Source organism: Aquarana catesbeiana, linkage group LG05 (assembly GCF_042186555.1).
Source record: "Aquarana catesbeiana isolate 2022-GZ linkage group LG05, ASM4218655v1, whole genome shotgun sequence".
NCBI lineage: Eukaryota > Metazoa > Chordata > Amphibia > Anura > Ranidae > Aquarana > Aquarana catesbeiana.
This window is the reverse complement of record NC_133328.1, coordinates 97,808,889-97,822,446: the sequence shown is the minus strand read 5'-3', so window position 1 is coordinate 97,822,446 and position 13,558 is coordinate 97,808,889. Positions and strand designations below refer to the sequence as shown.

The following is a 13,558-nucleotide window of genomic DNA, read 5'->3' as shown; positions in this document are numbered from 1 at the left end:
TGAAACTAAGGTGCACAGTAATTTCCTGGAGCAGCATGACTGAAAAAAGGGTTTCAGCTGCCACTAAGGGGCTCTCGGTGAGCAAAGTAATGTCTAAGAGGATGTGTCTGCGGAGTCCAGGTATTCCTGCAAGCAGATGCTTTGGAAAAACTGACCCGAGCAAGAGCTCCTGTTGTGGCTGCTGTGCGTTGTATCACAAATCAATCTTAAATGTACACTTTAAAAGTGAAAAAAAAAAAATACTAAAGAGAAACTATAATGGTTTGGTGTTTTATTTTTTCAAAGTCTATATTTCAACTAATGCTTTCTATTCACTTTGTTTTACAAATATACATTTAAAGCCCAACTGAAATTTTGCCATGAGCGCCTAATATTCACAGATATTGCTCCCCACCATTGGCCTCGAGCCAAGAAATTGGCAGCAGATAACACAGAGGGCGGTGGTGTCTGTTTCGCTAGATAAACCGTTTTTGATGAAGGGACAGGGGGCCTTGAAACATGTGAGCTCAGTGGCCGTACACCACACACAGATTTGGTCCCCCTCTAGTTCCAGCTTAGGACACTTTTGCAGTTTCTCTTCCGTGATCACTCCTACTGCCACTTCCAGTGGGAGGACCTTCTACATCTGCTGGGGGGTCTTGACGTTCATTGGGATAAGATATTGTTGGTGATGTGCACCGATCAAGTTTCTTCTATGTAAGTGCAAATTTAATTTTTCTAGTACATTAATTTTTATTGTAATAAGCATAACAAAATGACAACCATTCACCCACGCAGGGGTATAGCATATTAAACATAATGAAAAGGCATGGGCTGAGAGAACATGAACACATAACTTTTCAAGGTATTGAAAGTCCACTGAGCAACCTAGAGAAACAAACCGAAGGTCCAAATTAAATTTTTCAATAATTGTTTTATTAATAAAGTGGGGTTTTTTTATATTTACTTATACGATCAACTGGGCTCGGATTTTGTTTCAGTTTTGTGTGTTTTTTTTTCCTATGGAGATATATACAGTGCTGCAAAGATACTCAGAGTTGTCTGCTGGTTGCAGTAAAGTGTGATACATTTGAAGGTTTGATCTAGATAAACAGTATCTCTCCCCAACAGCTCCAACACACATTGGTAATATGGCTGCTGTGAGCCCACCCTTTTATAGAAAGAAGCTGAGCTATCTATTCCTTCAAATTATTGGATATTGTGCCTCAGCTAACCAGAAAAAAAGGCTATGCACTGCATTATGGGTTCTTCCTTTTTTTTGGTCAAGGACCAGCACACTTTTGCTGGGCAAAATTTGCGAATCACTAACTTCATGAATCTAGGGCATCAGCAAACCTCATCCCAAGTTTTAAGGACAATCGTATGTGGTTATGTAATGGTGAAATGTTTCATGTTGAGAAAATTCTGTCAAACACTAATTCAAATAATGTAACAAGATATACATTTGACAGAAATATTGGGAAATATTCAGTGAAGCTGTAACCTACTGTATATCACCTAGCAAGAATTCCCAAAATGTTCTTGGTAAAACAAGCAATTTATGAAATGAAAGTCTTTCTTCCAATAATTTGGAGGAAAAGTTTTGTTCAGAGTTGAATCCTGAACCCTGACCAAGGCATGTCCCAGGTGGGTATCTTTCTCCAACAGCTGATAGGGACGTCATAGGTGTGCTCTGGAAATTCATTCAGGAGAGTGGTGTTCAAATACTGTTAGAGATCTATTACTTATTGCATCTAAAAGTGCCAATACTGACTGAATACAAATACTTTGATATTTTTAACAGAACCATTTCTAGCTTAAATCTTCATTTGTTTCTGGTCTCCTTGATCACTTCACTCTCACATTCAGCATATCGCTTCAGAAGTGGCTGATAAATCTGGAAAAAAACATGGCACAGTTAGGGAGCTGTCGTTTCTAGGCTTCTTTTCATGCGTTATAGGGCTGTTGTTAAAGTACAGCTAAAGGCTCCTGTATGACAATCTAAATAGGTCCCAAAATCCAGGTACTACTCTATGTGATGCACAAACCCTATAAGAAGGCAACAAATCTACAATACATTGGGCAAGACTGGGTGTGCTAAGTGACAAGCTACAGGCTTGTGACTCAGTAGTGACAATGCAGATAGACATCTTCTCATCCCATTGTAGTACAGGCAGGCACAGGCTACATCTGAGTGGCAACTCTGCTCTAAATCCAGTAGCAGTGCAGCATCATTGTCCAACCACTACAGGAAGCTGCATTTGGTGGATTTCACTATCAGGGCGAACAGGTATTTGTGGGACTTAGGAAGTGAACTAACAGAAAACCTTAAGTGCAGAAGCAGTTATAATTAAAGTGGTTGTAAAGGCACAAGGTTTTTTACAGGTAAAAAAACCTTCTGTGTGCAACAGCCCCCCCCCCCCCAAAAAAACTTACCCGGGCCCCCTCTCAATCCAGCGATGTCCACAAGAACCTTGCCTCTCCGAGAACTTGCACTCCTGATTGGCTTTTGGCAGCAGCAGGAGCCATTGGCTCTCGCTGCTGTCATTCACAGACAGTGAGCCAATCAGGAGATGGAGGGGGGGCGAGCCATGGCTCGGGAGCACTCCTGCTTGGGTGCCCCAACAGCAAGCAGCTTGCTGTGGGTGCACCTGGCAGGATGGAAGAGCCAGGAGCACCGGTGTGGGACCTGAGAAGAGGAGCAATCGGGCTGCTCCGTGCAAAACCACTACACATATTTTTACTGCTTTAACTGTTCTGCTGAAAAAAATGTGTTTTTTACATAAATCAAAATCGCAAGCTAAAATTAACTCACAGTTAACTGAGTCAGAGGAGTGAATAAAAGTTGCAACTAGTTGCTATAGACAACATAGACACGTTTTCCCAAATTTTGAATCCAAGAAAGAAAGAATCCAAACTGTGACTTACTATAAACCAATGCAATGAGGGATGATGATGTTCAAAGTGCAGTAGCATATACTGTACCTGCCAATAAGATTTTAGTGTACTTGAATAAGATCATTTATAGGTAGAAGTGTTATTGGTTGCTTTGACCCATGAACTGTATTTTGCACATTGTTCTTCACCTCTAGGAGATTTCCTCTCACTTCTCGTTGTATTTACTGGATACAAAGGTGTCCTTTTATGAAAGTGCGGTAAAATACCGCTTTTCAGTTCTTAGGCATTCTCAGAGGAGATCGCTCTCCTCTGAGTGCCTGTTTATGAAAGTGTGTAGATCGCTTCTCATGTTGAGTTGAGGAGCGATCTACAAACGCCGGGAACTCCTGAGAATGGCTCCTCTCACTGTAATCTCGTGTGATATAGCGGGATTACAGTATGAGGAACCATAAAATACAAAAGTTTAACACAAATCAGCACACATTATTCCCCAACATATTAATAAAATAATAAAGATAAATTCCCCCTACACAATATACATTAACCTAATTATAAAAAAAACATTGTTTTTATCAATATTTAAAGATCATACATGTCCCTATTTAAATGTGAATGGTGTATAGTAAATGAATGTAATGCACATATGTAAAGCAGCTATACACCATTCATATAAATGCAAAATACATTTATAATCATTAAAAAAATAATTTTAATAAAGTATACAAGTATAAATATTTATTAATAAATTAAAATAAAATATATTTCATTATAGATAAACATAAAAATTGATAAACTGGTGCGATGCGAGAACACTGCGAATCCACTGCGGGTTCCCGCATCGCACCGACTCGCATGTCAGTTCACACTGCCATATGCGAATCGCTGGGGAGTGTCAATACATTGTTAACGACACCCCCAGTTCAGCCCGCATATCGCACTGCGAACTGACAGTTCGGACATTAATCGGATCGCATATGTGTGAACACACATGCGATCCGATTCTGGTCCGAACAGAAAAAGGGTCCTGTGCGTGTTTGCACCGAATGCGGTGTGATATCAGCCATACTATCTGTACAGCTGATATCGCACCGCACAGACATCGCATGTAATGTGAATGGCAGTGTGCTGCAAATAACATGCGATGCCTGTGCGATGTCCGGCATCGCACAAGTGTGAACTGGGCCTAAAAGTTAACACCCCCAAATCAGTTCGCATATCGCAGTGCGATCTGCAAACTCGGACAGTAATCGAATCGCATGGGTGTGAACACCCATGCGATCCGATTCTGCTGTGGACCAAAAAAAGGGTCCTGTAAGAGTTTGGTCCGAGGGCAATGCAAATTTAGCAATACTATCTGTATGGCTGAAATCGCATTGCACAGAGATTGGATGTGATTTTGCACTGCAGTGCGGTGCGAATCACATCCGATCTCGGACACCGCAGCAGTGGGAACTGGCCCTAAATCATATTGCATTTGCACCAAAATGGTACAGGACCCTTTATTTGGTCCGCACTGGAATCAGATCGCATGGGTGTGAACACCCATGCGATCCGATTCCTGCACCATTACATAGTTCGCACTGCGATCTGTGAAATGATCTGGGGGTGTCATTAACTTTACATTGACACCCGCAGTGGTGCGCAGATGTCAATGTAGGTGCGATGTGAAAGCCCGCACAGGAATCACGCTGGTTCACGCATCGCACAAGTGTGAACCCAGCCAGAGACGTGAACATCTAAAAAGAAATATATATATATCTATAGATATCTATCTATAGATATATATATATATAGATATATATATATCTATATATATATATATCTATATAGCTATATAGATCTATATATATATATATAGATCTATATAGCTATATAGATATAGATATATATCTATATCTATATAGCTATATAGATATAGATATATATCTATATCTATATAGCTATATATATATATATATATATATATATATATATATATATATATATACACATATATATATATATACGTATATATACACATATATATATATATATATATATATATATACATATATATATATATATATATATATAGCTATATAGATATAGATATATATATATATATACATATATATATATATATATATATATATATATATATATATATATATATATATATATACACACTATAAATTCCTATCCCGCTGGTTTTGGGGTGTGTAATGGTGGGGAAGATGTGCTCTGACTGTTTGGTGAAAGAAAGAAGTCAAAAGACTTCTTGCTTTCTCCAGAATATCAGCCAGTTTCATGCTTCTCACTCTGATTCTCCACTTCTGAAATGGTGAATCAGAAAGTGAGAATTCTGTCACAGATCGCTAGTGAGGTGCTGAGATCGCACCTTCATAAACTGGCCGTTTCTGTGAATTCTCACTGTGCTGAGATAATCAGCGGAGAACATGTTCTCCGCTGATTATCTCAGTTTCATAAACTGGTAATGCGCTGAGATCAGCGGTGAGACTCGGGATCACCGCTGATCTCAGTTTCATAAAAGGACACCAAAGTGAGGGGAAGGCTACCCAATGGGGCAAACATTGCAAAATCCTTATAGGATTTACTATAACTTAACTCTTCCCTACCCTATCCAACACTAAAAAAAAAGTTTTGGCTTTAGATAAATGCACACAGCAATTCTCATAACACGAACTTTGTTGTTTTTGTTTACTTAGTTTTATTTTGAGTTAAAATTAAAGTGGTTGTAAATGCAGAAGGTTTTTTTTAATCTTAGTGCATTCTATGCATTAAAGCCTTCTGGGTGCAGCAGCAGCTCCCCCCCCCCCAATACTTACCTGAGCCCCCTCTCGATCCAGCTATGTCCACAAATGCCTCAGTCATACAGGACTCTCCCTCCTGATTGGCTGAGACACAGCAGCGGCTTTTAGCCAATAAGGAGAGAGAGGCGGCTGCTGCCCAAACCGTGGCTCCATGTCTGAATGGACACAGAGAGCTGTGGCTCAAGTGCCCCCATAGCAAGCTGTTTGCTGTGGGGGCACTCAACAGGAGGGAGGGGCCAGGAGCTCCAGCTAGGGACCTGAGAAGAGGAGGATCTGGGCTGTGGTCAGTGGTTTTGCACAGGGCAGGTAAGTATGACACGTTTGTTATTTTAATAGAAAAAAAAAACAAGACTTTACAATCACTTTAATTTCAATGTACCATGAGCTGAAAATGCCCCCTCAGCCCCTTCATAGTAGTGTCCTCTGTTCCCCTTCACTTCGCCCCCCCCCCCCCCCAAGGCAGTGTCCTCTGCCCCCCAGAGCAGTGTCCTCTGCAGCTCTTCACATCACCCCCCCCCCATATTAATGTCATCTGCCTTCCCTTTATATCACCCCCACAGTAGTGCCCCCCCCCCCCCCCCCCCACTGCAGTGCTCTCATCCCCTCTTCAAATCAACCCCTCCCACACTCAGAGTAGTACTCTCTGTGCTGTTACATCGCCTCCCATCCTTCAAAGCCAGGTTCTCTGTCCCCTCCTTACTCTGCTACCTTACATACTGTAGGTACACAGAGCGGGAGTCAGGATAGTAATGGACGGTGAGTGGGGGCACAGCAGCACTGGATGGACAGCGGGAGCTGCTGGAGTAAACTTTTCTGATTAACAAACTGATGATTGGTTGCTAGGTCTGCCCTGCATCCTAGCAATCACTCATCTACTGGTTAATCTGGAAAGTAAATTTATGCAGCTCCCACTGTCACCCTCCATCCAGTGCTGCTGTGCCTTCCACTCTCTGTTCATTACTATCCTGCCTCCTGCTCTCCACTGCTTTTAGAATGACAGTGATGGAGGCTGAGGGAAAGAACTGGCTCCTAAATGGGGCAACCGCAGCAGTTCAGGATGAGAAAGTAACCCAGTTGGGATCTGGATCGCGGTCTGCCATTTAGTGATGCCTGCTTCAGGAAAATATATACACACTCCTCTCTGTCCCCAAAGGTTCCTCCTTGGTTGCAGCAGGAGGCTGCAATACACCCTCCACCGAGATGGGTAGGCACAGCCAGGACAGGTGGCTTTGGAGGTGTAAATGAAAAAACAGAAAAAAGAGGGCGCACCAGCCTAGTGCATTATCCTTTAGTACATTTATTCAAAAGACATAATTAAAAACTACTCACAAAGGTAGAAAGAAAATCACGCTTATAACAGTCTTTGACATATGGCAGTCTGTCCACTGATAGCAGTCTCTGGGTCCTAGAGAGAGGACGTACGAACCGCTGCTGGCTGACGTGTTTCGAAGGTATACCTTCTTCCTCAGAGGCTTTGGAGGTGTTGCTCCCTCGAAGGGTTTCCCCGTGTGCTGATTCAACCCCAGTCCTTTGGGTCTGGAAGGCATAGGACCCAGGGATCCAGCTGCAGAGTGCAGTAGATATGGCAGAACCATCACCAGCTGTGACACAGGTGCAACTGCAGCAGACCATCAACCCCTAGGTCCCTCATCGGACAGGCACACACACAGCAATGTACTGCAGCTCAGGAAATGAGCCTAAGGAGAGAAATTAGAAGACCTCCTCCAGAATTTCAGGCATATCAGTCTCAGGGCATCCCAATCTCCTATGTGCTAGCCCCATGGTCGGCCAGTACCGCAATCCAGTGTCCAGGATCAAGGGTTCCGGTTCTGGGTTCAGCAGAAGAAGTTTCCAAGGCAACACCTGATGCAACATGGCAGCATAGTTTCTGGCAGTAAGACCACATGGAAGGTAGGACGCTTCCACACCATTTATCCTCCTTTTACTGTTGCAATGGCTAATTACAAGCCAGTATACTCTATGACATCACTGATCACGAGTTGGTCACAGTTCCTATCACGTTTGATCATGTTTGCGCTTCACGTGCCTTGGTCTCTTTTCTTAACTGCAGGTGCAGGCAGGGGGTGTACTCTGTCAACTATGCCAAGTTAATGGCTTGACTTCTCGCCTGCCATGCAGAATTTCTTAGCAGGTGCTGTATGACATGCACCAGACTCCATCAGCCCAGTTACCTGTCACCTCATTCCAGTGACAATGACCCATACATTTAACTCTTCACTCTGAAGGTTATTAAATCTGAATCCCAGGAAGCTCGACTCTGTACATAACACGTGTTTATTCTCCCTGAGGCCTCACTCCATCTTCTGTGACATACAGGCTGAGTCCCTAAGATGCCCCATAATGAGAGTTGGACCCAAGGCTGAGGTTCCGATCGTTAGAGAAGAAGCCTAAGCACACAAGCTCCTTCACTACTGGGGCCTTCCGTCACCTATGCCAAGTCACCTCTGCTTCCCGACTGGCTGGCTGCTATATGCACATGGATACTAGTACTGTAGTCACTGGTAATGGCAATATAGCCCTCTCTGGTTAGCTTGACCATTAATCAGATGCTTTGTACTTTATCTTCTCTTATATTGTCTGTTTTTTGTAATTCCTTTATTTTTCAATTGCGCACAGAAATGTCCAACAGTTTACAAATAAAGACAGGTCATTTGAATTTATCAAGAAAGAATACAATATCTGTCGAGCAGTGTTAACCGGACTGCCGTCACCAGTAAGAAGCAGGCCTTTTGTATTGTCTTGTCCCCTGGTGTGAACCATATCTGTGATATGCCATGCATGCAGGGGCGGACTGACCACTGAGCCACTCGGGCACTGCCCAAGGGCCCTGGGCCACTAGGGGGCCCCATCAGGGTTGCCAGCCTCAGTAAAACCAGGGACAGTATGTATAAATGTGTGTTTTTTTACTTCTGTCTGTGTATACTGTGTGTACATGTATGTGTATACTGTGTGTGTGTATACTGTGTGGCCCCATAATCTCTGATTGCCTGGGGGCCCCATAATCTCCTATTGCCCGGGAGCCCCATGAGTTATCAGTCCGCCCCTGCATGCATGCATCCTTTCTCGTATGTCCTGAAATAACTTCAGACCATGCAATATATTGTAGCAATAACTCTCGTTGGAGCTGCTGGTTTAAAGCGGGCTTATTACCTTCACTCTCGATACCTCTGTTTCACCTGCACCGGGTCTAGGGTTCCACTGAGTTTACCTCTGGACGATATAAGCACCAAACACTTGAGTGGGTTTTCCAATGCTTTAATGAACAAATAAAGGAAGTAGCAGGAAAGAGGCAGAAGGAAAGCTGCAGGGAAGCTCAAATACCTTTCCTTAGTATTCACCAGAACATTTTTAGTAATTAAACACTTGTAGTTGAATGTGCTCCCCTTGTGGGATTCAATCTTTGCCCACCTGGATAGACCTCTCTCACTTGTCTAGCAGCCAGTATGTAGCACGAACAAAAGTCTCTGCCACAGACTTGTTTGGAATAAAACCCGTACGATCCTCTGCCACAGGATGTATTGGTTTGCGTCAGACACGGTACTTGAACCTTTAAGCCAACCCGGCAGTACTATGCGGTAAAACTACTTTAGGATACGTCCTCCAACCGAGTCACCAGGCCCCTCTCCAGACCAGCACTCTGCATGATCCTTCCATGACGGGTCCTCCCCTGGGATCTCCTCGGTTGTCCAGCTTCTTCACTCAGGATAGACAGCTCAGGACCGTTCCTCTGTTGCTGTGGTAGGCCCCAGACAGGCTTCTGGGCCCACCCACACGCCGCAGGTGGTACTCTTAACGCATACCTGTCAGCCAGGAGGGCCAGCAGGTGGCTGAAAATGAACCCCAGAACATGGCTTCTGTCCCATAAATACCCTCTCCCAGAATGCAACCTGGAGGACCACCTCCACAGAGTTATCTCTGGGACAGAGGAGCACACTTACGCTTCAACACGTTGCTTTTCCAACACTGGCCCATGGCGACAACGACACCCACCGGCACAGTGCAACGTCAGCCAAGCTGGAACAGAGGCAAATATAACTTCCTATAATAAGTGACCCATTAGATTAACCTATCAGCGGTAGATTCAAAAATCTACCAGCGCTACAATATGTTAGCACCAAAATTCTTTTTCTAAAGGTGGTTTATATATAACAGACTTGTACAGATACTTCTTCACAAACATCCTTTCCTCTCACAAAGTGCTATTTCTGTGCCTGCTGGTGCTCCTTGCCCATTGGGTTAGTCATACCTTATCAACTATAGAAAATGTCCTTCAAGTCCTTTGAACACTTGCACAAGCCCATAAGTCCTAGAACTCCAACTGGGTTCCCGCCAAGAGGAAATCTAGCAGCAATGTAGCAATCACATGTACAGCTCCAGCTCTCTTTCCATACATGGAGCAACCTCGGACCAACCTCAACTAGAGGCAGTTCCTGCTTTTTTTTTACACTTGCTGCAGCAGAGGGTGGTATCACCAACAAGCCTGGGAAATCCTGCCCAGCAGTTGTAACCCTTGACTCTCAGGAGGCACCAGCTTAGCCGGGCAACATTAACCAAACAATGCAAAAGCCCCTACATAACAGAAAACACTCAAACCTTTTTGAAAAAAATGAATGCTTACAAGTGTATTTGACAATACAAGGTTACAGGCAGTGACATATGAGGGATGACACCACACAACTATTACAGTGCAAACAGGCCACAATAATTTGCATGTGGCTGTATTTAAATTCTTAGAGATCATACAAGGAGATAGCTTGTATATTTTTTAGAGGAACAAATAGAAGAGGACAGAGAACAGTGCCTGTGGCCAGCAGGAGATAAAGACATCAATGAGAACTTTTCACAGAGTCTTCTGCATAATGGAAATAACATATATTACAGCTCTATTCCTTGAGAGCACATATACAGCAGTATACCTTAATCCTTCAAACAGAGAAACAGATTTAACTTCACATTAATGGGAATGTAGCATAACCCTCATGTAAGATAAACTGGAAACAAGATGCAATAATATACATACCTTGTATGTGTAGGCTTAGCCCCTATTCACACTACAGAAGCGCATTGTGAGTCATATGCACATTTTTCGTGCATAGAGCATCCCATATATTTTAGTGGGCTGACTTACAAATGTGGCAAAGAAGCTTGTGTATCTTTTTGAGCTTCAAGCATTTTTCACATGTTCTTGTGTGCACAAAACCACGGTTCTCACTTGGTGTGTTTGAGGTGCCATTACCAATGAATGAACACCATTCTGCGTATTCACATGCTACACTAATGTGAACGTGGGCTTGTAATGGAAATGTCCATTTCTTATTCTCTTTTCACAGTTTTTATATGTTTTGCATTTCATTTGATTGTGTAGTGTGCACTAAAAAACTTCAACAGCCAATCTATCTTGTTCAACGGCAAGCAGAATATTTGATCCAGCCCATTAACATGTTACCTTTTCTGCATTAGACTTCGGAGTAACAACTAACTTGCTCTGAGCTGGTTTGAAAACATCTGCAAAGGAAGTAGGTGATGACTTCAGGGCATGACCTGGAATGCAAATACAAAGTATAGTTAGTACTTCCTCTAGCACAAATGGCAAGGACACTAAAGTTAGCCCTCTTAGGGTTAACTTAGGAGTTAAATAGGGAGCTAAATGTTGTTTAAACAAAAAAACTTTTTTTTCCTTTTTTTTTTTCATTTAAACATAATCTTAATACATGATTGAAAGCTACAGACCGGCTAAAGCAAAAGACACAGAGTCAGTTAGGGTGATCCATGTGATCAATGTATTCCATGTGATGGCTAAAATGGCCAGTCCCAGTGATCAAAAAAATAAACATAGCTTAGGTTTATATTTGAGAGCTCTCCCCTTTCTCCTCTGTTGCTAATTCTCTGATACTCTTCCTTCCACTTTTGCCAGCACTTCTCTGCCAATCCTGTGAGTAACACTGTCCCCAATGACAGGAGGCACACTGAGCACCAAGAAGAGGCACACAGACTAACATTAAGCAGTGAGGGTTACGTAAAGAGCTTATTGACCATAAAGGGGGCAAACTGACCACCAGTGTAGGTGGGCACAAACACTGACTGCCAATGTAGTAGAAACAAAAAATGAAACTCACTCACAGGAGAAAGTGCTAAATGGCCTTTTTTAGGTGTATGACTCAAACTTTTATCTCAACATAGCAAACAATATGTCACACCTGTGTCTCAACATGGCAAACAATGTCAACCTGTCCATATTGGCCAAGGTATGGTGAGTAATGTCTTGGATCACATCAAGAATAAAACTGAGGTTGGTGCTATGAGCCGTGTTTCACTGTAAATGCTCTGAGCGGAAAGTCTTTTTTAAATGATGTTCCTAGTTTCTTTAAATACAATGATAGAGTGCATTAAAAAACTTTTTTTTTTTTTTAGTTTTGGAAAGAGTGTGCACATGTTGGAACATCAGCTATTTTTCTTATTGCTATTTTTTACAAAGTACTTTTGGTGAGTTCTGAAGCTTTTATCAAGAGAGATAAACTTGAAGATTTTAGTGCTGCTTGTGTCCCCACTCTGAAAATACACCCTCTAGCCCTGGCGCCCACTATCACCATTACAAAAAGTGGTGTGAAATTAAAATTTTAAAACTATTACCAGCAACATGATGTGCAACAGTGCATTCTCTGTAGAGTACCCCGAGGTATCTTGAGATGCATGAGGTCAGTATCCCAGAAAGATGCAACCAACTGGGATGTCATTTTCGCCTAGTTTAAAATCTAGGACGTGCTTGAGCCTAAGAAAAAGGTATTTAGAGAAATAAATGTCAGACTGTGACTGAGTAGGGGTAGGGGGGTAGGTGTGCAGTAAGAGAATGTGGGTAAGTAGGGTCAAGGTCCATTTAAATATGTCTTTTGAGACATTTTGTTATATCTGTTTGATAAGTGCAAAAAAACTGTTGATCTTGTCAGAAATTTAAAACTGTCACGTGTCCCTCCTAGTTCTCATCAAGGAATACAAAATAATTAGCCTTTGGGGGTTATTTACGAAAGGCAAATCCACTTTGCACTGCAAGTGCACTTGAAAGTGCGCTGAAAGTGCACTTGGAAGTAAAGTCGCTGTAGATCCGAGGGGGACATGCAAGGAAAATAAAAAACAGCATTTTAGCTTGCACATGATTGGATGATAAAATCAGCAGAGCTTCCACAAATGTCAGATCTTCCCCTCAGATTTAGAGCGACTGCACTTCCAAGTGAACTTTCTGTGCACTTTCAAGTGCACTTGCAGTGCAAAGTGGATTTGCCTTTCGTAAATAACCCCCTTTATGTTGTAAAGATCTGAGAGTGGGAGTGCTGGAGTAGTATAGCAAAGGACACTGGGAGAACTAACACCAATCAATCCATAAAAAAGCTGTGGGTTTCAGCTCACAACAGGAAGTTAAGTTAGTATTTCTCTCTTGCAAGGTGGAAAGTGTGACATCCTACCCCACCTCTTTACCTTGTCAAATCAGAGAACATTTTGCATTCATTCAGCGGCAACCGTGCTGAGTGGCTGACCATCTGTGTTCAGAATTCAGCAGGGCGGCCACCAGATACGAGACCTGAAAGCAAGTGGAGTTGCGGTGTCTTCTTCAGTGATTTCCTGCTTCCAGGGGCTTTGGCCAAGTATAGTATTGCATAGTTACATTGGTCTAAGCTTGACCAGTGTAATTATATATACAATATCATACCTGGAATTCATCTTTAAGTTTTTGACAAACTGGGGGTGGGCCAGGACTGCTGCCAGCTTTTGTGGAAGTACTTAAAGAATTACTAAACTCAGGACCCTGCATTCACTATATCTGGTCTTCCACAGTACACAGAACATGGAAATGCAAT

At 42.6% G+C, this 13,558-nt stretch overlaps 1 protein-coding gene across 3 annotated transcripts in view; it reads right to left on the bottom strand.

Moving 5' to 3' along the window:
* Positions 1 to 258: 258 nt before the first annotated feature.
* XYLB (xylulokinase) overlaps positions 259 to 13,558 on the bottom strand; it is a 277,360-nt gene continuing 264,060 nt past the window's right edge. For all 3 annotated transcript variants that reach the window (XM_073629999.1, XM_073629997.1, XM_073629998.1), the window contains 2 exons: positions 11,155 to 11,249; positions 259 to 1,876 (listed from right to left, as the gene is read on the bottom strand). In XM_073629999.1, coding sequence (XP_073486100.1) covers positions 1,805 to 1,876; positions 11,155 to 11,249 — 167 coding nt within the window. In that variant the 3' untranslated portion in view covers positions 259 to 1,804. The remainder of the gene's footprint in view (positions 1,877 to 11,154; positions 11,250 to 13,558) is intronic.